The 21,582-nt window shown below is 33.3% G+C and overlaps 1 protein-coding gene across 1 annotated transcript in view; it reads left to right on the top strand.

Annotated features, from left to right (window-relative positions):
* Positions 1–21,582, top strand: part of DMD (dystrophin) — an 895,878-nt gene that overhangs the window by 210,270 nt on the left and 664,026 nt on the right. Inside the window, exon 2 of the mRNA XM_063305215.1 lies at positions 14,319–14,380. Coding sequence (XP_063161285.1) covers positions 14,319–14,380 — 62 coding nt within the window. The remainder of the gene's footprint in view (positions 1–14,318; positions 14,381–21,582) is intronic.

The raw sequence follows: 21,582 nt of genomic DNA, 5'->3' as shown, positions 1-21,582 counted from the left end.
TCTGGGAGTTGAAATTCACACATCTTAAAGTTGCCTAGTTTGAGAAACACTGACCTAGATCATGAAATGTTAAGCTAATAAAATCACATTTAGAATATTGTGTACAGTTTTGGGAACTAAATTTTTTAAGGGACACACAGAGAAACTGGAACAGGTTTGGACAAGAGCTATCAGGATGGTAAGCCTGGAAACCAAGCCATGTCAGGAGCCAGGCTTCTTTAGCCTTTAAAAAGTGAAGATCAAGAGAAAATAGATAATGCTGTACACATATCTAAAAGGCTAATATGGAAGAGCAGGCGAACCTGTTCTATTCAGAAACCAAGGATAGTACAAGAAACAATGGGATAGAATTAAAAGAAGATTAAGACTGGGCATTAAGATTTACCTTATGGTAAGAACTATTAAGCAGTGAAATATCTTGCCTACCACAGATCCAAATTCTGCCCCCCTAATGTGAACAGTAAAGCAGTCAGTATTTTTAATAATTCTCATATTCCTACTATATATAAATTAGACTGTTGTAAAGTATGATCTTTTCCCCTCTAATATATGAGTTTGATTTACTAGCTCCATCTTCAAGAATGTATAAAATACCTCTGTCACTAACAACATCCATCTTGTCAAAGAACAGAGTAGTCTTCTTTATCTCTTAAGTGAAAACACAATGTCATGCCATAAATAGTGTGTCAACCCTTTGAGATAGGCCTGGTCAGAAAACAGGCATCACAACTAGAACTCAGTTGATCTGGTTATAATGATAGAATATTTAAAGCCTCACAACATTTTCCCTTCCCTCCCTCTTGAGTTAGTTTTTCATGCTTTCTTGTTTTCCTAGAGTAAGCTCATGTTTTACCAATGGTAATCACATACTTTCCCCAAGGTAATTTCTGGTCTTCTACCAAGTAAGTGTTCAATGTGTGTTACACATTGTGTATAATAATCCACCTTCAGTGGATTCTCCTCTCATATAGACTTATCCAGGCTATCTAAGCTTCTTAGTGATTGGATTCCATAATTATGAACTTACTTATGGAGTTCTTCCATAAGTAAGCTTTCTCACTAACTTTTGGGTTCTTGGTAATGTTGCTGCGAAGTGAACACTTTCTATATTATGTTTATATCTGTTTTATAGTGATATTATGGTTACAGAATTGAAATGATACATTTTGGCCACTGATTCTAAGACCTTTGCTCAGTGCATGAATGCAAATCAAAGCATAGCTAGCTGATGGCTTTTTAGATTATGCATAAACACATCAAATGAAGTGGAACCTGACATTGTTCTGGGTAGTTAGTTCCACATCAAGCTTCTCTTACAATTAGGAAGTTGTATATTTATTATATTTAACCCCAACATTTGCTCTATCTGCTGCATTTGTGAGCCTAGCTGATTCTGTTGGATCACTTTGTTCCATAACTGTCCATATGTTCTATCTTCTGCAGTATGTAGTCTGTTGTAATGAAATAAACACAAGTCAGAGCTGTCCATAAATAATGACTGATGGCTATTTTAAGTGATGGTCATTATTATATATAACATTGTGTGTAATTCTTTTAAAAGGCTTACAAGGGTGGTCAAATGACTGATATAGAGAAATAATTCTATGGCTCTTTTCTAACTTAGTAATATGATTTAATGAGTGTAATAGCTGTAACCAATTCAAACAGTGACAAGAGAGCAGAAGAGCTTTTTGCGGCGGGTGGAGCGTTCTAATGAATTAATGAATGAATGATCTCTGTGTATCAGTTTCTTTTCTTCATTTAGGGTTTCATTATCATCCTCTAAATAGCTTTTACTATCAAATTCAAAGAGATTGAATAAATTAGAATTCATTGGCATAAGCTTTTTGTCTTTGTTTTTAACTGACTGCTTAGATTTTTAAATATCTCTCATCACCAAAATATAATTTTAGATTTTATATTAAAAGACCTGCATTTTTCAAAGGGACATCAAGTTCAGTAGTTCTAAAAAAATATCCAAATAATTGTGGAATTGTGTATTTTTGTTTCTATGGAAACTTTAGCTTTGCATATACAGGACATACATTATTTTAGTGGGCTCAAGCTGCAGAGATGTTAAAATACAAATTTATGTTCTTTTTCCTAATGCAGAGATCACTTGCATTTTTTTAAAAAGTAAAGGGCCAGAAGACCTTTTCATAACTAATAATAGGGCTATAAAATAGCCTGTTTAGTGTGGATTAGCAAATTATCCTTTTATAAGTGATAAATTACTAAGCATATTTAGAAGCATATTGTGGTTAAGGAAAAAATCCTTTTTAAGAATTGTAGCAGCAACCTTTGGAAGGAATCCAGATCACACATTTCTCAAATGTACTTGTGAGGACAAACCATTCTCTTCATAAAATAATCAAATGCAAGCAAATGAAATGGTCATTATGTTGTTGAAGATTGGCCTAGATCAGGATTCTGCCTTTTAAAGGTTACCATATTTGCTCAGTTTATTCTGGTTTCTTTTCTGTCAAACGTGATCTGACCTTTGAAATCATATCTTGCATTCTATCCTTTTGCACATGTAGCATGATGCTCAGTTTAGCACTCTTTTTGAGTATGATTTTTAATGTGTGCTTATATGAAAATGGTTGACCAAGAAGCTTTGTTTTATCGGTTGGAGCAATTAATGTCACATTACATTAAGAAAATTCATACAGATTGAAATATAAATTTAGTAAGTCAATTGCATATAATGCAGCCTGCATATCACATCTCCTGATTGTTACTTTTTAAGAAAAATATCTATGTGATGCTCTATTTGTTTTAAGATTATTGTAAATGGTAATGTTTTAGAAAAGTTCTAGCAAATAATTCCAGATTTCTTACTGTTTGCAAGCAATAGCAATGAAGACATGCAAGCAACTTATTTCAAGCTATTTTCTTGGGAAATGCTTTCCCAAGGTTTTCTGAGATTCTTCTTTTGAAGTAGAAAGGTAGGGCTATAATCTTACTGTATGTTTCCACATCAGACTCCAAGGAAGGTCTTCCCAGCATCCAAACGTACATTGGTAAACTGAAAATGACAGGAAGAATAGGCTGTATAGGTTTGAAGATATGCTGAATCCTGAGGAAATAATCCACCACACCCTTCACTATGTTGCCAAGTATCTGAGTAATTTAAACCTAATTATGAGTATATTAGCACATAGAGAAATGCAAACATCTCTTTCACTTTACACCACATTGTTGATCTAAAGCTCTTAAAGCTTTGGAATTGTTGGAACATATATTATTACATCCATTATCTTTAATCCCCTAAAGCATCATATTATAAAACAATCCATGCATAAATGGTAATATATGTAACACGTTACATGAAGTTTTGGGGCAGGGCTGTGTTTATACAAACATGAGCATCATAATTAGCTAAACAGAAGTTAATAATATTCTGTTTTTAGAAGGCTTTTGTTTTAACAGATTCCTGTAGAAATGTGATTTCACAGACATCTTAGACTTGTCATTATAATTGAAGGATAGTTGTACAATAAAAAAAACTAGCCACCAACTTCTAGGCTGAACAGATTGACCAATTATGCATAGTGCATTGTTTCCAAGTTAATAGCAACAATTTGTGCACCTTGGTGGTCTATTTCAAGTATAACAGTTAATTTGCCACATTATATTCACTATTTATAGCACTAATTTCTATTTCCTTTCAAAGGATCTGGTGTTTCTAAACTCAGTGGAAAATATAATGAGTTCCTGCATTTTTAATTAGCTTTAATTAAATCAGCATTAATTTTACAAACATAACTTAAGAAGCAGAATACTTCCAGGCTTACAGAAAGATTCAAGTGACTATACGAAATAAATTAATATTAACTCTGATAAGCTCAATTACTAAATGGATATTTTTGGCATTCATATATAGAGATTTTTTTCCCAGGCATAACAGATGAATTGATCTACCACCAATGCATTTTAACTAATGTAGTAAAGAATTTAAAAGAAAACATGTATTTGTGGCCATTTATAACTTAATTAAGCCTATGAGAGCAGCCAATTGCCATCAGTTAAACAAATGAAGCACTGACGTTATTAGATTGTTTAATAGTTTCCTTAGGCTTCTCCCTATGACAGAGTTACATACTTTTTTTTTTTTGAGTATGTAATTGTGAACAATTTTTTCCCAATTTTTGGGCTTGTCTATGGTAAAAATGTAGAAGCAAATTTATTTTATTTAATCTTTCTGCCCATCCACATTAGGTGAGTAAATATTAATTGTCACAGAATAGTCTTTAAAGGCGTTATCAACTGGCTGACTGATGTTTTTATCAGTCTGTATAATGGAAGTTCTGATGGCTGAAAGTGAAGAGGAACTGAGGAGCCTTATGATGAAGGTGAAAGGAGAGGGTGCAAAAGCTGGCTTGCAGCTAAACCTCAAAAAAACCAAGATTATGGCAACCAGCTTGATTGATAACTGGCAAATAGAGGGAGAAAATGTAGAAACAGTGAAAGACTTTGTATTTCTAGGTGCAAAGATTACTGCAGATGCTGACTGCAGTCAGGAAATCAGAAGACACTTAATCCTTGGAAGAAGAGCAATGACAAATTGCTCGATAAAATAGTTAAGAGCAGAGACATCACACTGACAACAAAGGTCCGCATAGTCAAAGCAATGGTGTTCCCCGTAGTAACATATGGCTGCGAGAGCTGGACCATAAGGAAGGCTGAGAGAAGGAAGATCGATGCTTTTGAACTGTGGTGTTGGAGGAAAATTCTGCGAGTGCCTTGGACTGCGAGAAGATCAAACCAGTCCATCCTCCAGGAAATAAAGCCAGACTGCTCACTTGAGGGAACGATATTAAAGGCAAAACTGAAATACTTTGGCCACATAATGAGAAGACAGGACACCCTGGAGAAGATGCTGATGCTAGGGAGAGTGGAAGGCAAAAGGAAGAGGGGCCGACCAAAGGCAAGATGGATGGATGATATTCTAGAGGTGACGGACTTGTCCCTGGGGGAGCTGGGGGTGTTGACGACCGACAGGAAGCTCTGGCGTGGGCTGGTTCATGAACTCACGAAGAGTCGGAAGCGACTAAACGAATAAACAACAACATAATGGAAGTTCACCACCATTACCATTCACTGCTTGGTTTTGTTTTGTTTTGTTTTTTTAATCCCTGTGCAACTTAGACATAACGATGTTGTGATGGAAGAAAATCCAAAGTTTTCAGAACAGATTACTTAGAATAAATAAAAACTCTTTCATAGATGGTATGTTAAAAGTAAATATAACTTCGTGGGCTTTGACAATTAAATGGTTTGATTTTACAGAAATAATGTTATTAAAAAGTTTAAGTGTAAGACATTAATTTTTTCATATGCTTTTGTATCTGTGATGAAGAAGGTCGGAAGTCACCTGTCTTTTATACCTTTCTATCTATTATTGCACTGTTTTGGTTTTACTTGTTTCTTTTTAGATCTGTATTCTATCTGTTTTATATTCTGTATTTTGTATTTTAATTATACTTATTAAAATATTAATAAAGCTTTAATAATAAAGTAAATATAACTTTGCTTATTTTCCCATTTCTTTCTCTTTTTTTGCTTTTAGATAATTTAATTTATTTCTGATTTTTATCATAAGTTCTGTTTATTATATATTTGAATATCAGTTCCTATAAATAAATAATCTTATGAGATGGAAATCTCACAAATTCTTTAATATCTTTGATTTTTCTATGGTAAATAAATGAAATGCTTTGCAGGACATAGTTGTTTTTCATGTTTGTTTGTTTTTTAATTGTATTGTGTTTTTATTCTTGTCCGGGCAGCCATGTACATTTGTTTAACAAATACAGATTTGTTTAATAAATTAAATAAATGGTTTTTTGCCAGTTACATGCTAGATGGTTTTACATTACATGAATGATTAATATTCAGGGCTTTTCCTTTGGTTGAAATAGTTTTAGATCTTTGCTGGCTCAGAGAATAATTTGATTAAAGCCAAGGAATCCTGGGGAGGATACAACCTTTAGTGTTATGCATGCAGCAAGCAGATCTGGATAGCAGTCATTGCTGGTCATGGCCAAAAACATAGATAAATATTTTCCCCTGCCTAGAGACAGCCTATTGACATGGACATTACTCCATTCTTATATGAAACTTTTCATAAAGACACACACACACACAAACACACACACAGACACACACATGCACAAAATAGGAAAGTGAGTTCTTTGATGACATAGACATGGCTCAGTGAAAGAGAGGGGAGGAGTCAGAATGCCAAAAGTCAGAATCTCAGATCTGATTATGCAATTGTCAAGGCTACATGTTAAATGAGAGCAAGAAAAAAAAGTCTTAGATTAAGTCTTTCTGTCAAGCAGTCTTGCACTGCTAAAGTAAGATTCCTGTAGATTTCCAACAAGCAAGCAAGCAAACAAAAAAGCAAAAAATATTGCTTATTTAAATCAGTAATATAGGTGTAGTTTTGCAGTCTGAAGTTTTCTGTGTATATAGTACTTTATGCAGTGAATCATCGGCTGCTATAATAGAGAATGATTTAGCTCAACCTTTACATTAAAGGAGAGAGAGGGAGAGAGAAAAGAATGTGCAATTGAGAGATTCTAGAAAAATAACATAGAATAAATATCTCCAAGCAGATCAGACAGTCCAGTGGAGTCCTTGGAGCTCTCTGAGCCTTTTTGTTTTCTTGCAGACATTTCATTGCCCAACTGGGCAACATCTTCAGTGCGAAAAGGGATTAGGACTTGGAGAACCAAGTTCAACTCTACATTCAGCTAGATGAATGAACAAGTTACTAATTTACCATGTTAGGTTGTTGTTATGAGAATAGAATTGGGTAAAGGAATATTGTATATTGCTTTGAGTTCCTTGAGGAATTCTAAGAAACACATCTGGTATATGTTTCCAGGCTTCTATCTTTCCATAGTTATGGGACTTATATCATTGTTTTCATTCCACAATTTTTAAAAAGTTATTTAAAAGTTGAGCTATATTTATCTTTATGATTGATAATTTTGAATTGAAGAAAAGAACAGCAAAGGAAGAGGAAAGAGCTTGGAAAAGACTGGTTAGTGGTGGAATGGACTGGTCAGAATACTTGCAGAACTTTAGCATTTCAAAAGAAAAAGTGAATTTGCTTCAGCATCACCCAAACCACACCAGGGCTAGAAGGTTTGGGACTGATTGCAAACTTCTGCAAAGAGTTGATGTTAATAGGCCCTTAAAATGTTTAAATCATTTATTAAATTTAAAAAATTAATTTTTAAAATTAATTTTTAAATTTAATAAATTTAGTAAAATTAATCATTTAATGTAAAGCATTAAAGCAATTTACCTTTGTTAGTCTTCTGCTTCTAGTATGGATGCACCAGAAGGGTAATCGTATTGGCTTTAATATTAGTGCATGATTAGGAACAAATAACATTGAGAGGATTAAAGTGCTACATTAATGAAGACATTTAAAATTTTGAGTGTTTCCTTCGTGTGCATTTTCCTTTATTTCCTGAGCCTGGGGTTCTTATCAGGTTTTTCAGTCCTTTTGAAAAGAAATAATTGCAGTTTTGCTTAAGTACTATTCTGCACTCGGTTTGCTTTGCCATTAATAGGGCAACTAAAAACAATATTCCAGGTATAATTACATCTACATTTTAACTTAATGAGTAGCTAATGTTCATGTCTCAATCTGGTAGTTGTGTATTATGCTGTAGAATGGGAAAGCATTGTGAGCCCATAAAGCAGTATGCATTTTTAGAAGGCATTTTTTTCACTCTTTAGAAATTTCAACAATACATAAAGAAAAGTGAGTTCAGAAAATATTTCATTTATTTCCTGGATTGATTGTGGTAAAGAACTAGATAGAAGCTCTTCAAGAATCCTAGAAGTAAGGCAATACTTTTAATTAGCAAGATGATCTAACTAGTTTTCTTAGTAGCGAGAATGTCCAATATTCCATTCAAATAGGTCTTTCTGCTATAAGTTATACTGTTTTAAACAATATTACTCCCCTCTCTATATGAGATATAGAGATATATAATTTATTATTACTATTATTAAAGAAGAATGGATGCATTTGAATTGTGGTACTGGCGTAGATTGTTATGTTTACCATGGACAGCCAGAGTAACCAACAGAGAAGTGCTGGACCATATAAAACCAGATACATCATTAGAAGCCAAAATTGCAAGACTACGGCTGATTTACTTTGGTCATGTCACACGTGTAAACTCACAAAAGAAGTCGGTGATGCTAGCAATTGTTAGCGGAACAAGAATAAGGGGCAGGCCAAGAATACACTGGCTCGATACCATCAAAACAGATACCAAGATGAACATCCAGAAATTAAAAGTAGATGTGCTTGACAGGGCTGCATGGAGAGCTCTCATCCATAAAGTCGCCAAGAGCCGGACATGACTGAATGGTTAAAATGAATGAATGAGATGAGATGAGCTTTTTTGAATTTTTTCATTTATTTTTTAAAAATAATAGTCTTCAGTGTTGTTCATCACAGTAAAAATAAAAGGTTCAGCAGGCTTTACAAAATGAGTTACTATTTTTAATATAGTTATTGAATTAAAATGTGATTAGAAATCCATTGAGAAGAATTTCTTGAGTTCATTTTGAGGAATGAAAATTAATATACATATTCACATTCTGGATAATTTCTGACCATTTTTTTCTTTTTTTTTTAACTATTTACCTATGAATTAAAGCAAAATGATTATTACCTCTGTGCTTAATGAAATCTACCATGCATTTTTGTTGTTCTGGTTTTACTGAGTCCAACGGACTTCCAGATTACTTGTGGTCTATCAGTCCACATCCTTGACTAAAATATTTTGTCCTTGTGGTAATTGATGATACAATTTGCTAATGAACATATTAAGTATAAGGAATTATAAAATACAGTATGCATTACTGACTTTAAAAAGGGGTCATATATTTTAAATAGGTGGCAAAATTGAAAGAATGCAAAATCTCAAGGAAGAATAAGATAATGACAATTATTTAAATAAATTAATGCCATTAGCATATATTAAACTGGCTCATTCCCTTTTTGAAACTTTTTTTTTAACTTTTCACATTCACTAATACTGGTGATGCTCTGTTAATTATGAAGATTTTAGTAGGCTCAAACAGTGATAGAATGAAAATAACAGCAAGTGACTCAAGCTGCCTATTACATTTTTGAGTTTTTTCAAGGTGCAAAGTGCTTTGCAAACTTTTAGCTATTTTAGGTGGGGATAGGATTTAATGACACCCATTGGTGGGCTTGAGTCAGAAATACTTTAACCATGTCATATAAATGGAAAAGGACACTAAAAGTATGTACCATTGACTACATTTCCAAAAGATGATAATTCAGCTTTGTCAGGCCATAAACTCTAAGGTTGTTATAAGACAAAAATGGGGCTCTGGAAATGGAATATATGAAGAAATATTCATGGAATAAAGGTAAAAGAAGCAATCTGGAGTAATTCTTCAAAAATAGGGAAGCAGCAATAATTTAGCTTTGAGACTTCACATTTTGGCTAGATTTTTCTGCATACTTACTTATGAATAAGTCCCTATTCTTGTGTATGAAATTTAAAATATAAAAGTACAGTGACTGCTGTTGTTTTCATTCAGAGTCCATCACATTACTTTATATTTCAAAAGTTGTAAAGAAAACATTCTATATTTTAAAAGCTGTTAAATCCTTTCCTTGAATTCAAATCAGATGTCTTTCCTGTATAATTTGAGTATAGACATGTAATAGAGCTGCATGAAGCTTTGATTTGAAGATTATTATGCTCAATCAGTTTTTTGGGTGAGCAATTATGTCAAAATGGTCACTATAATATATTGGGCTTTCATATACATAGGATATGGGCAGGCTGCCTAAGAACTAACCAGGAAGCTGTCAGTTACATCATGAATGATATGCATATATCATTTAACTTGTATAGACAAACTGCCTCTACTTGGTATTGAAACAAATTAAATCTCTTACAGGCCATGATAAACAGCAGTCCATGCAATACTTTCAAAATATTATGTATGTTCGTATATAAATGCCTATGTTGATCCATAATTTTTGTAAATTATGAACTTACATTAATCACTGCTGGAATGCATTTTGATACTAAATTTCAGATTATTTTAAAATGGAGAGTACTTGTGAAATTGTATTTGGTGATAGTATTTTTTTAAACATGAAATAAAAAACTAAAAGGAGCCTTTGAAAACAATTTTAACTAATATATTTTCCTGGTACCATAAATTTAATCTGTATTTATTGGATGTGATTATAAATTGCAAAGAAGATAATATATTTTATACAAATACAAGTAGGCAATACATTGTGTTCTTTAATAAGTGAATTCTAGGAACTGTTTTTAGATCTAATAAAAAATCTAGGCAATCACCTGAACAGAAAATGTAACAAACATTGAATTAAAATTTGATCCATCAAAAATAAGGAATTGCAAAATACATTGTCCAAATACACTTCATTGGCATGATACCACTAGCAAAATCTATAAATTTCTGAATTTTCTTCAACATATCATTAACTTTGATAATGTATTTTGTGTTACTTACAGTAAACACTCAATAATTTTCATTTAGGAATTAAGACAAAATAATTTGTAGTGATTATGAAAATGTATATTTTGCTGGAACTGATGCTATATTTATATTCTATCTAAGAACTACTGTTTTTATTGTATTTTAATCTATATTTATTTTTAATTTTATTGTAAACCTCCCAGAGTTGCTCTTTGAGTGGATGGGCAGTGATGAAATTCAAAATATAAATCAGGTAAAATGATAGATCACTTTATCTTTTTCTTTAATAATTATTGAAGTTTTTAATAAACATTGTAAAAACTAATACAAGCTAAACTAGAAGAAAAAAAAAAGGGGGAAATAGTTGAGAAGGTGCAGAAAAAAAAAAGAATAAAGTAGAAAAGAGAAAGGCAATAAAGACAATAATAAAGAAATGGCTTCCAATCTTCATCACACCAACCGTAAGCTAATATAGTAACTTTTCACCCTCTTCTAAAGTTATAAAAAAACAGCAACAACCCTTCTTTCCTGATAGGTTAACTTTTATCTATATGTAATCAAGAAATCATTATCTTTTCAGTCCTGGTTCAGCAAAAAGTCCTTTAGGAGTTACCAGAAATTCAATTCAATTGATTTTATTACGGTCACTGACCAGTACAAGATACAATTCTATAAAAATATGCACATTAGCCATTAGCCATAAAATATGAGCCATCTAAATTAAAATAATTTTAAATATTCCTTTTTCTTTTTTTTTTTTTGATCTGCACAATCTTGGCATTCAGAACATTCCAGTGGCATCACAGGATTTGACCTTTCATCACTGTTTGGCATTTAAAAGGAGTCTTCAAAGCTTTCACTAGCCTATTTTGTAAACCCTATAAAGTGCAATCATCCAGGATTTCTTGTCGCAATTGTTCCATGTCCAAATCCTTATTCTTGATTTATCTTTTGTATTCCCATTTTGGTAATTTTCTTGTCTTCCATGCCTTCAAACTCTACAATGTCTATGTCAGATATAAGTTTTTTTTAAAAAAATTCTCATCATCTTCTAAAAGTTTATCCACTGAAATCTTTATCCTTTCTGAGATATTAGATATTAATATCTCAGTCCATTTTTCAAAGGAATTTTTAAGACAAGAAAAAGCTTAGCCCTGTTAACTCTTTTCTGCCTGGTCCTTTAGTTCCTTCTGTCCATTTGCAACCTTCATCAAACCTCAGTTCCTAATATGGGTTTACTTCTGTTTCAGTTGTTTCCCACAAGTATATTATTTGATTATATACTTGTTTTTCAAGTCTTACTGCAAAAATAACTAATATTTCAAATCTCTCTGGTCTTCCAATCTGTTTAAAACTTTCTTAAATCAAAATTCTTTTTTTACTTTTTGCCAATTGTATATTATTTTAAATTCTTAAGTCTCTGTTTAAAATCTTAAATTTAAAGAAGTTAAAACCCACCAGGTGTCAAATTAAGCTCTCCAAGCCCTCTAATATCCATAAAGTGGTTAAAATGAATGTTTCCAAATTGAATAGAAAGAGTTCAGCTGGCTTAGTGTCCTTATTTAAAGCTAGGTGATAGTTTATTATATTGTGAGGGGCCAAGGAAGAATTGCAAATACTTCAGATCTCTTAGCTGTGATTTGGCATGATGAAGATTCATGGGGCCATGGGAAACAGGGATAGGCAGGGCCTCTGGAGAGTGCAGGGAGCCAGGGGGTGCCACAATCGGACTGAGAGTGGACTAGTGGGTTTGTTATAGAATTGGTCCATATCCTGCAGCTGTTGCAAGGCTTGACATGCAGTATGGTGGCCATCTTGTCCCCTACAGATGGCAGTAACAGTCAGAGAGAGTGAAGTGTGTGCTGTGTATTCTCTCTTTTAGTGGTTCACTGAAAGAATTGGAAGTAAATAGACTTGGGAATTTTGGATGAGGGGATTTTAGTGCTTGATGCAGGATATCAACTACCTGATCTCTCTCTAGATGGAAGATTAAAAGGGAGGGGTAGTGGTTACTTCTAGTCTGTCCTGGTTTTGGAAGGTTAGAAATTGTTGTTTATGCCTCTGGCCATCCAGGTAAGAGTGGATGTGAATGGAAGGTATGTATGGTGGTGGTGGAAGCTGGCTGTCTTGGACTAGGAATTTTGAGTACTGGATTACTCATCTGATTGGTGTTTGTGTTATTGGGTTATGAGGTGAAAAACTTTGATCTGGTCAAAGGATGACGGGTGGCCAAGATCTGGGGACCTTCCATCATTAGCTCTGAATGGACTCTCCCAGTCAAAACTGGTATGCAATTTGGAGGTCCTGTTGGACTCTTGGCTCTTGCTTAACGAGCAGGTGGCAATCATGGGCAGGAGAGTCTTTGTGCACCAGTTGCACCTCTTCCTGGATCACAGTCTGTTTGTGGCCAGTCATGAATTGGTCACCTCATTTGGACTGTTGAAACACACTCCCCATGAGGCTACTTTTGAAGGCAGCTCAGAAGTTACAATTGGCCTAGAATGCAGTAGAACAGGTAGTTATGTACAGATCATGGCATGCCCATGTAACATTACTGCTTGAACTTTACCAGGTTGCAGTAAGCTTCTGGTTGTAATTCAAGGTGCTAGTTGTGATCCACAAAGTCCTTTATAGCACAGGGCTGTGTTATTTCCAGGATTGTCTATCTCTGATTTATTCTGTCCATCCCACAAGGTCTGAAAGCACTTCAGCACTGATTATGTTTTCACTTTGTGTGGGTGGGTGGATATCCTTCTTACTACTTCACTATGGCTGGGACCCTAGTAAAACATTTCAAAATATTTTTAATTTAATTTCTGAATATCTTGTAAGGTTTGTGATCTCTGTTCATTTGTGCGGAAAACTCGATCATGCACATTTTTCCTAAAATAGTTTATTAAAGTGATTATACTTTTTCAGCATATTGAAAGGTTACAAATTTGAAATATTATATAATGATGAACATTATCTGGAAACCACGGAACACTAATTCCCGAGCTAATTCTGATTGCATATTACTAAGCATCCTTCTGTTGGTCACTTATGCATCTATTAAGCTATGTCCTCAGAATGGTCCTATCCCTTTTTAATGGTTTTGCGCTATTTCTCCTTTCCTGGTTGGGATGAGTAGAAAGATGTTTTCTGACATAATGTTCATTTTGAATTGTTGAACTAATAATAGAGGCCACCAGGAAATCTATGGATCTAAGTTAGACTGTGAAGTTAAAAAAAAAAAAAAAAACTCAGAAGGCAATAGCAGACCACCTCTGTATCACATGTAAAAAAATAAACCTTCCTTTTCCAGCTGCTATCCCAAACAGTCATACCACTCATATCACAATTTACATTTAAAGACCGCATGCCTGATCAGAACATCTGCATTTAGTTCAGTTAGTAAATGTGATATTTCTGAGTTACGTTGGACTCCTGTTGACTTCATGGGCATGCATATGTAATTTTGTGGCAATAGGCACCAAAGTGTTTCCATTGTCTCCTTCCAGGGATGGATAGATGGATGGATGGAAGGTTTTGTGGTGGTCTTCCATCCAAGAACTGGCCAAACCTGATCCTGGCATTTTGAGATTGAGCATTTTGAGATTGCAGCTTTGTTTTTTAGTTTAAGTAGAGATTATTTCATGCTGTGCTTTAAAAACAGGTTTTAAAACTTTATAAAAATATTGTTTGCATCTTTGAAGCTTCTGCTAGTAATAATATTAATCAACAGCCAAATAGAAACAAATGCATTCGTCACCATTTTGAATGAACAATTGCTTTCTCTTTTATAGATGAAAGGGAAGATGTTCAAAAGAAAACATTCACAAAATGGATAAATGGGCAGTTTTCTAAGGTAAGAAAAATATTTATTTTGCAGTAAAAATCCAATGTAACTCATAAATAAATCATATTGTGTAACTGGAACTTAAGGAGAACATTAACCAGAATGTTTTCAATCAGTACAGCTTTAATTTGTGTTAGTTTTCCTGGTTGGTTTCCTTACTTGAATAATGTTATAGGAAATAAATACAAAGCAAGAAAAATGTGATATGTGAAGCATTTATGAATAAGCCCTCATTTTGCAAATGATCAATCCATTTATAATATAACATCCTTGGCCAATGTGATACTATGTATTCATTTTGGATTCTATTTATGCATCAGACTAAGTTTTGAGACAAAAATTAAGTTAGTAGCCCTGTTGAGAGTCTTTAACTAAAAATACATTCACTTTGGGATGAGATGGAAATGCAGGTTTTCCAGAGATTTTTAAAAGTTAGGACCCATAGATCAATCACAATATATTTATTAATTTTGTTAATATTTTTCAGAGAAAATGTTACTGTGCTTAGCAGTATTGAAAGGTCATGAAAGGTCATGTGTCATATGAGTAAGCAAGTGTTTAGAAGAAAACGGCAAACAATTTGAACATTTAATGTAATTTATATAATAAATTATACACACACACACAAACATACATATACATATACATATACATATACATATACATATACATATACATATACATATACATATACATAATAAATTGTCTATAAAATAAATTTCATTGCAGAATTGAGTCTGGTGTGATTCACTGCTGTGGTTTCGGAAAGGGATCTGGTAAAATCAGTATAAAAGGTTGTGTTTTAATTGAAAACAAATATAAACTGTTATTCTCTTATTGGAAAAAGGAAATAATAAGGGGCAATGGAATTATTTATGGAAAATGGAAATTATATAAATGTTTGTATGCCATGCCCTTCCCCAGTAGCATCTATAGGACCTGTATCTGTGGGAAAAGCAGTGTTTTTCTGGGAATGTTGAGCCTGATTAAAAGCTAGTTCCTTTAAGGATACATCTTTGAGTTTCCTTCTCAGATACAGATAGTGTCCTGTCTGATTCTGAGAAGAAAAGGGCATCATTCCCCAGCCCTAGAAAGAATCACAGTAATTAAATATTGTTTCAGTTATAGATGTGTTTATTTAGGGAACAAAGAGTAGAGAAGGAAGGTCTAATAAGGGTCTCTTGTATGGCCTGAAGTCTGGACTGTTGGAAGTCAGACTTAAAATCTTTCATGTCTTGTTTATGGGAAATAATGGTTCACTATGAGCTTTTCACTTTACTATTGTCTGTTCTAACAGTTTTTCATTTACTTTTAAAACTGAATTGTTTTCAAAAACCTTGTAAGCCAAATGTTCTACTCTAAAGTATTTTAAAATGAATTGGTATTTATATAAGCCAGTGCTTCTCTAAAGCGATAAACCTAATGTGGTTGGTGTTTGTTCCACCAAATAATGTCATGTTTTGTAACATAACAACTTTAGCACAACTCCATATACGGGTAGGTCTCAATTAGTGGAGTTAATGAATCCCACAAAATGGTGTCATTATTCGAATTCACAGTATTCAAAGTGATATTTCTATGGAAAATAAGGTAATTCTGGTTTCAGCTCAACAGAAATATCCAAAGTGTACCTGTTATCTCCTTTATTCTGCTGTAGCTCTTCAAAATTCACTTTTTCTTTTAGCTTTTTTGAATCAGACTATGGGGCTACTAACTCAATTTTTGTCTCAAAACTTTGTCTGATTCCTGGAAAGCTCCAAAAGCTTCCTTTTCTCCATTTTGCACATGCAACGTTTAGCATCTAAAACCCCAAAACCAAGTGCACGTGTGCTAGCCGGTGCTGCGTGTGTGCTAGCCTCACACTAACTGAATTTTGGCTTGCATTAAACATGACTTCGTATCAATTTATAAATTGCACTAAACTGAATATTGCACTGTTCAAACTCACACTAATCATGACCTACCTGTATGCATACACACACAATCATGGCTAAATAAAGAATCTAACATTTAGTATATCTTAGGTCCAGTCATATGTAACAGTCTGATAAACAAGGCAAAAATTATATTAAAAGATCTTCCTTCCTTCCTTCCTTCCTTCCTTCCTTCCTTCCTTCCTTCCTTCCTTCCTTCCTTCCTTCCTTCCCACAGCTTTAAAGAGCAGGCATGCCACATTTATCAGTAACTACCTGCCACTTTGTATTAAATGTGAAAATGCAAAGCAGAACATCTATTAAGCCATGGAAGTGTAGGACAAATAAACAACAGGTTTAAATTGCAGAGGCTATAAGAAGGAACATCACCTTGTTTTATCAGAAACCAATGAATTGTTCATGCTGGCATTGATCTCTTAATAGTGCATTTGGAACTAATACTGTCATGATGCTGCTTTTGACTGTGCAGTCAGTAATTTCCAGATGCCACACCAAGTAGAATATGTAGCTCCCTCATGATTTTATCTCATTGCCTAAAACGGTATCGTTGTCCTGAATCTAAGCCTGACTGGAACAAGCAGGCACCTGCTAGGCATTTTGTGTCTTCCTTAATATATTTGTGTGTGTGCACCCAAGGGAGTTCTGAGGGAATGGGAAAGGTAGATAAAATTACTGTTAACTAAGGAGGAGTCCTCATATTTATATTGTGCAGTTTAGTTATGCATGCTATATATTGTATAATAGAGTACAACATTACAATTTAAAGTTGATAAAAGAATGCCTGAATCACTTTCCATGAAATAAAAAAAACTAAACAAAATTTTCATAATCCATAAAAATAAACAATAAGCTCATAGATATGGTAAAAATGTACTATCAGAAAAAATGTTTGCATGAAGGTATATTTTGAATAATTCAGAATTCCCTTTTTTGTCTAAGTCTTATGAAATCATAGGATAATTTCAGTGAAGTTGAAGTTGGTTCAAGAAGTTGGTAGAAAGTGTAAAATATAGATATAAAATATGTTACATATTTATAGTACAAAATAAAATATACTAGGACATATTCTGCTTGTGAAGACAACTCTCAACTGGATATTCTAAACTGTATTATGCACTGTGATTAACATTTTATAAGACACATTTTATATTCCATTCATACCTGCATTAAAATTAGTAAAGAGGAGATTATAAAATGCTTCAGTTGAATAAGAACCTCTGCACCAAGACAATCTTCCTATTATGCTTAATGGACAATAGTTGTGGGGTGATGGTGGTGGTGAGGAACCAAAGGCATGTTTGTGCATTTTTTTTTAAAAAAAACCCAGTTACATCTGTTTCAATTCCAGAACTATCTGGTGTGCTATTGGTCTAGGACTTGGGAGACCTCCTAGAGTTGTTCTTCTGGGGAAAGTTGGAAGAAAGAGAACAGTATATGCTGCCATGAGGAGAAAAATGGATATAAATTTATATAAATATAACCATAATAAATGAAATTATATATATTTCACCTTATCAAAAATGTGAAAAGGTGCACCTGTCTATAATTGTTGAAAGCAACCAGTCTTTGCTATTAGACTTTTGAAAGCATCTGGTAGATTTCAGGATGTTTTAAACATAGGCCTTTGGAGAGAGTGTGATCATATGGCCAATCAATTTGTCAAGAAAAGAAAGGGGAAAAACAGATGTGCACTATAAATTGTGGCTTATTATAATAAGACTGGATAAAAAAAGTTTAAACTAGGGTAGGATATGTAGTACATGCAAACAGCAATATACCTAACTGTCAAGCACCACATACTTGGCAAGTCCAGGAAGTAAAAGCCACACAGATCAGAAAGCCATGCTAGTTGGGAGTAAAAAACATAATCTTGAAAACTGTAAAATTTCACAGGGAGATTTAGCAACCCAATTAAGGTGGGTTGTTTTTTAAATATTTCCTTCTCACAGTCCCATATATGAGCTCTGCTGCCTCTTCTCATATCAATTTAACTAACTCAGAATAATAGTTAAATAATTAAATTTAACAATCTATTTAATAACAACCAAACATAAGCATGTGTAATAGAAAATAATTGTGTCTTGAAGACAGGATAGCTTGATATGATGTAAATTCTTTTCTGTAACATTCTCTACAGAAAAGGAGCAAAGCAAATATTACTTCAGAGTAATTTATCAAGGAGAAGTCTTTTTTAACTTATTCAGACAGTATCTTCAGTGTTACTAATTCTAGTAATTAGTGGTAGGAGTTATAAGAGGTCAGCTTTAAGAGTCATAAAGCTTATATTCTGGCTAAGGATAATTAGTCAGATTAATTTGGTTGGGTTATTCCTGTTTTTTCATCATTTACCTTTGTTAAATGCCACAAAAGACTTCATAGATTTTTTTTTCTTCAGCTTTCATTTTAATACGGATGCTTTCCTTTTCTATACTGAATGGTGCTGTTTTTTTCTAAACCACACTGATTTATAAGGAACAAAAGAAGGAACAAAAGAAACAAGCTTAATATAACTCTGCAGTATTGTGAATATGTCTGATTTGTAAACATAGATATACAGAGATATACTGCATAGCTGTCTCTGACAACATGCTATTGTCCCTATTGTTAAAGCTTATTGTGCTAAATCTAAGCACTTTAAAACCTTGAAACAGTAAAAAGTTAAAAGAAAATTTATCCTGCTATATTTATAGACAGAACATATTTTAAAACACAAAAGATTTTGATATGTACACACAAACCACGTAAAGGTTAATCTGGGATACATTTTTTGTACCTTTTGTAATACTACAGTTTTGAAATGGAAGAAGAGAAACTAAGTGCACCACCATCAACTAACATCAACTACATCTAACATAATGGAGTAGGAGAAGTAAACTGAATGGAATATATCCTGTAAGATTAACATACTTAGCTCTTTTGTTCACTTGTGCCAATTATAGATCATACTATCTTTTTACATAATGTGTAAGGTGGCAGCTCTCCTATCAGGAAGTAATATGTGTAAAGCTCACATCTATGAATTCCACATGAGCATGGAGCTCCTATGAAAAGTAAGTTATTATTCTGAATATGCAGGAATTTGCTTAAGCTTTCTATTCTACAGCAAGTAATTGTGTTAAGACAGTCACATTTCCCAATCATATCAAAATATGCAAAATAGTTTGAGTTCTTATGATAAATTACTTAAGTGGCTCTCAATCCCTAAAAAATCTTCCTGCTTTCTGAAAGTTTTAGATTTCAAATAATGATCTGAGAGCAAAAAAGATTGCATCCAAACAATACATAGTAGTCTTGATCTCTTCTATGTTCTTTTAATACTCATTAATACGTTATAAGATAAATGAAATTTGAAGTTAGTACTAATTCTCCTAAATATGCAGTACTCATGCTCTGTTTGAAAATGGAACTAATTCCTAGCTATGTTATTTAATAGAACTATTCCGGCAGTGGGGAGTTGCCAATAAGCTATTCATTTATATCTTCATACCGATTAACAGTTTTTATAATTTTGCTTCAATTTATCTTGTAGAGAATTAGCCTAAACTTGCTCTCCTTGGTTTTTTCCTCTAGTTTATAGACACACTATGCAGAAATATAACTTGGATCATTAAATAAATCTATTCTTATGATCAAGTTATTTTCTTTTATGATCTTTCCGGAAGAGGAAAATATAAGCCACTTGCAAATTTAATCCACAAATAAGGTTATGTCTGGCTGTAAAAAAAAAAATCTAAAATCAATATTAGGATAATAATATGTTAACTCAGAGTCACAAAAAAAAATGCACAAGCTTCTCAGTTCTCTATACCTAAATTCTTAGGTAAAACACAAAGGATCCCTGAGAGAAGGAAAACAGAAATTAGAGATAATTTTAGATACTATAATGAGTAAATAAGATGATAGAAACTTTAATATATATTTTTTCCTATGAATTAGAAGTGCTAACAGATGGATTTCCATTTTTATAACCTATAAAGTATTTCTTCCATTTTTAAATGTTCTATAGTATTTTGTTCCTGCTGCAAAAGCTCTCAGACACAGGAACTGATGTCAGTCTGGCCACCATTTTTCATGATCTACAATGCCAAAACCTAGCATCCTTGTTAGGCACTTTGGGAGAAAGAATATATATTCTTAAATAAATAATAAAATGGAGTATCTTCAGATAAATCATAGAAGCATTTGCTGAATAAATATCTCCTGAAGATTTTTATTTAACCCTTTCTTATTAAGAGTGGTGCCATTTATAGCATAGTGCAAAATATACTAATCTTCCTGGGAACATTTGTATTATTTGAAAAGAAACAAAATTAATTATTTTAGTTATTTATTATTTATATATGGTTACTATGAGGAACCAATAAAACAACGTTTCCTGCTCCTGGAAAATCTCTTACTCTTATGAGAATTATTGTAGTTTCCTTTCAATTTCGGGTAAAGTTTCCCTGTAGGAAGATTCTCCATATTTCAATAGTGTATATATTGGGAAAAAAAGAGAGAAGACTTTATGAAAACCTCAGGTGTGTACGTTTTGGATGTAACTAGTAAAAAGTGATCAGGAAAAGAAAACATATCTCTGATTAAGCTATAGTGGAGCTGTAGTACAGAGTTAATTAAGTAGTGTATATGTGGGAAATTAAACTTTTTATTTGCTCATGGGCCTAATGTTTGTTGGGGACAATGATGAGAGTGACAGAGAGCAAAGAGAGACAGAATGTGTCTCCATTCCCTTTTAGTGTGAGCTAACTCTTCAGTTAACTTTTCTCCAAGGAATGTAGGCCACAAGTTCAAAACGTTCTTCTGTCGAATAACTAGAACATGACAGAGATCTCTCATACATGAATCTTGGCATTCATTGTCTACAGTAAATGTAAGATTGCAAGAAAAGCACATACACACACAAACACAAATGTAGAGAAAAGAAAAAAAAAGCTTAAATAGCTAATCATGTGAATTTGTACATTTTGCCTTGAATTCAAATGGCTATGTTAAATCTGAAATGAGGAATATGTTTGTACACCAACCTTGAGCAGGGCAGTACAACCCCATTTACGATACAAGATGGAAGGTCCTTGGACTGGCAGTACCAAGCACCCACAGCCACTTGGTTTTGCTCGGGTTGACCCTAAGCTACCTCCTTCCCATCTTGGCCCAAACAACCTCCATGGAGTGGGATAAGATCTTGCTATGTAGCTTGGCCTGAAAAGACTCAAAATATATAACTAAGTATCAACAGCATACTGATGATAATTGACTCAGGCCTGCAACTGGGGGGGG

The sequence above is a fragment of the Candoia aspera genome, chromosome 5 (genome assembly GCF_035149785.1).
Source record: "Candoia aspera isolate rCanAsp1 chromosome 5, rCanAsp1.hap2, whole genome shotgun sequence".
Classification (NCBI taxonomy): domain Eukaryota; kingdom Metazoa; phylum Chordata; class Lepidosauria; order Squamata; family Boidae; genus Candoia; species Candoia aspera.
This window is presented reverse-complemented; position numbering and strand designations above follow the sequence as displayed.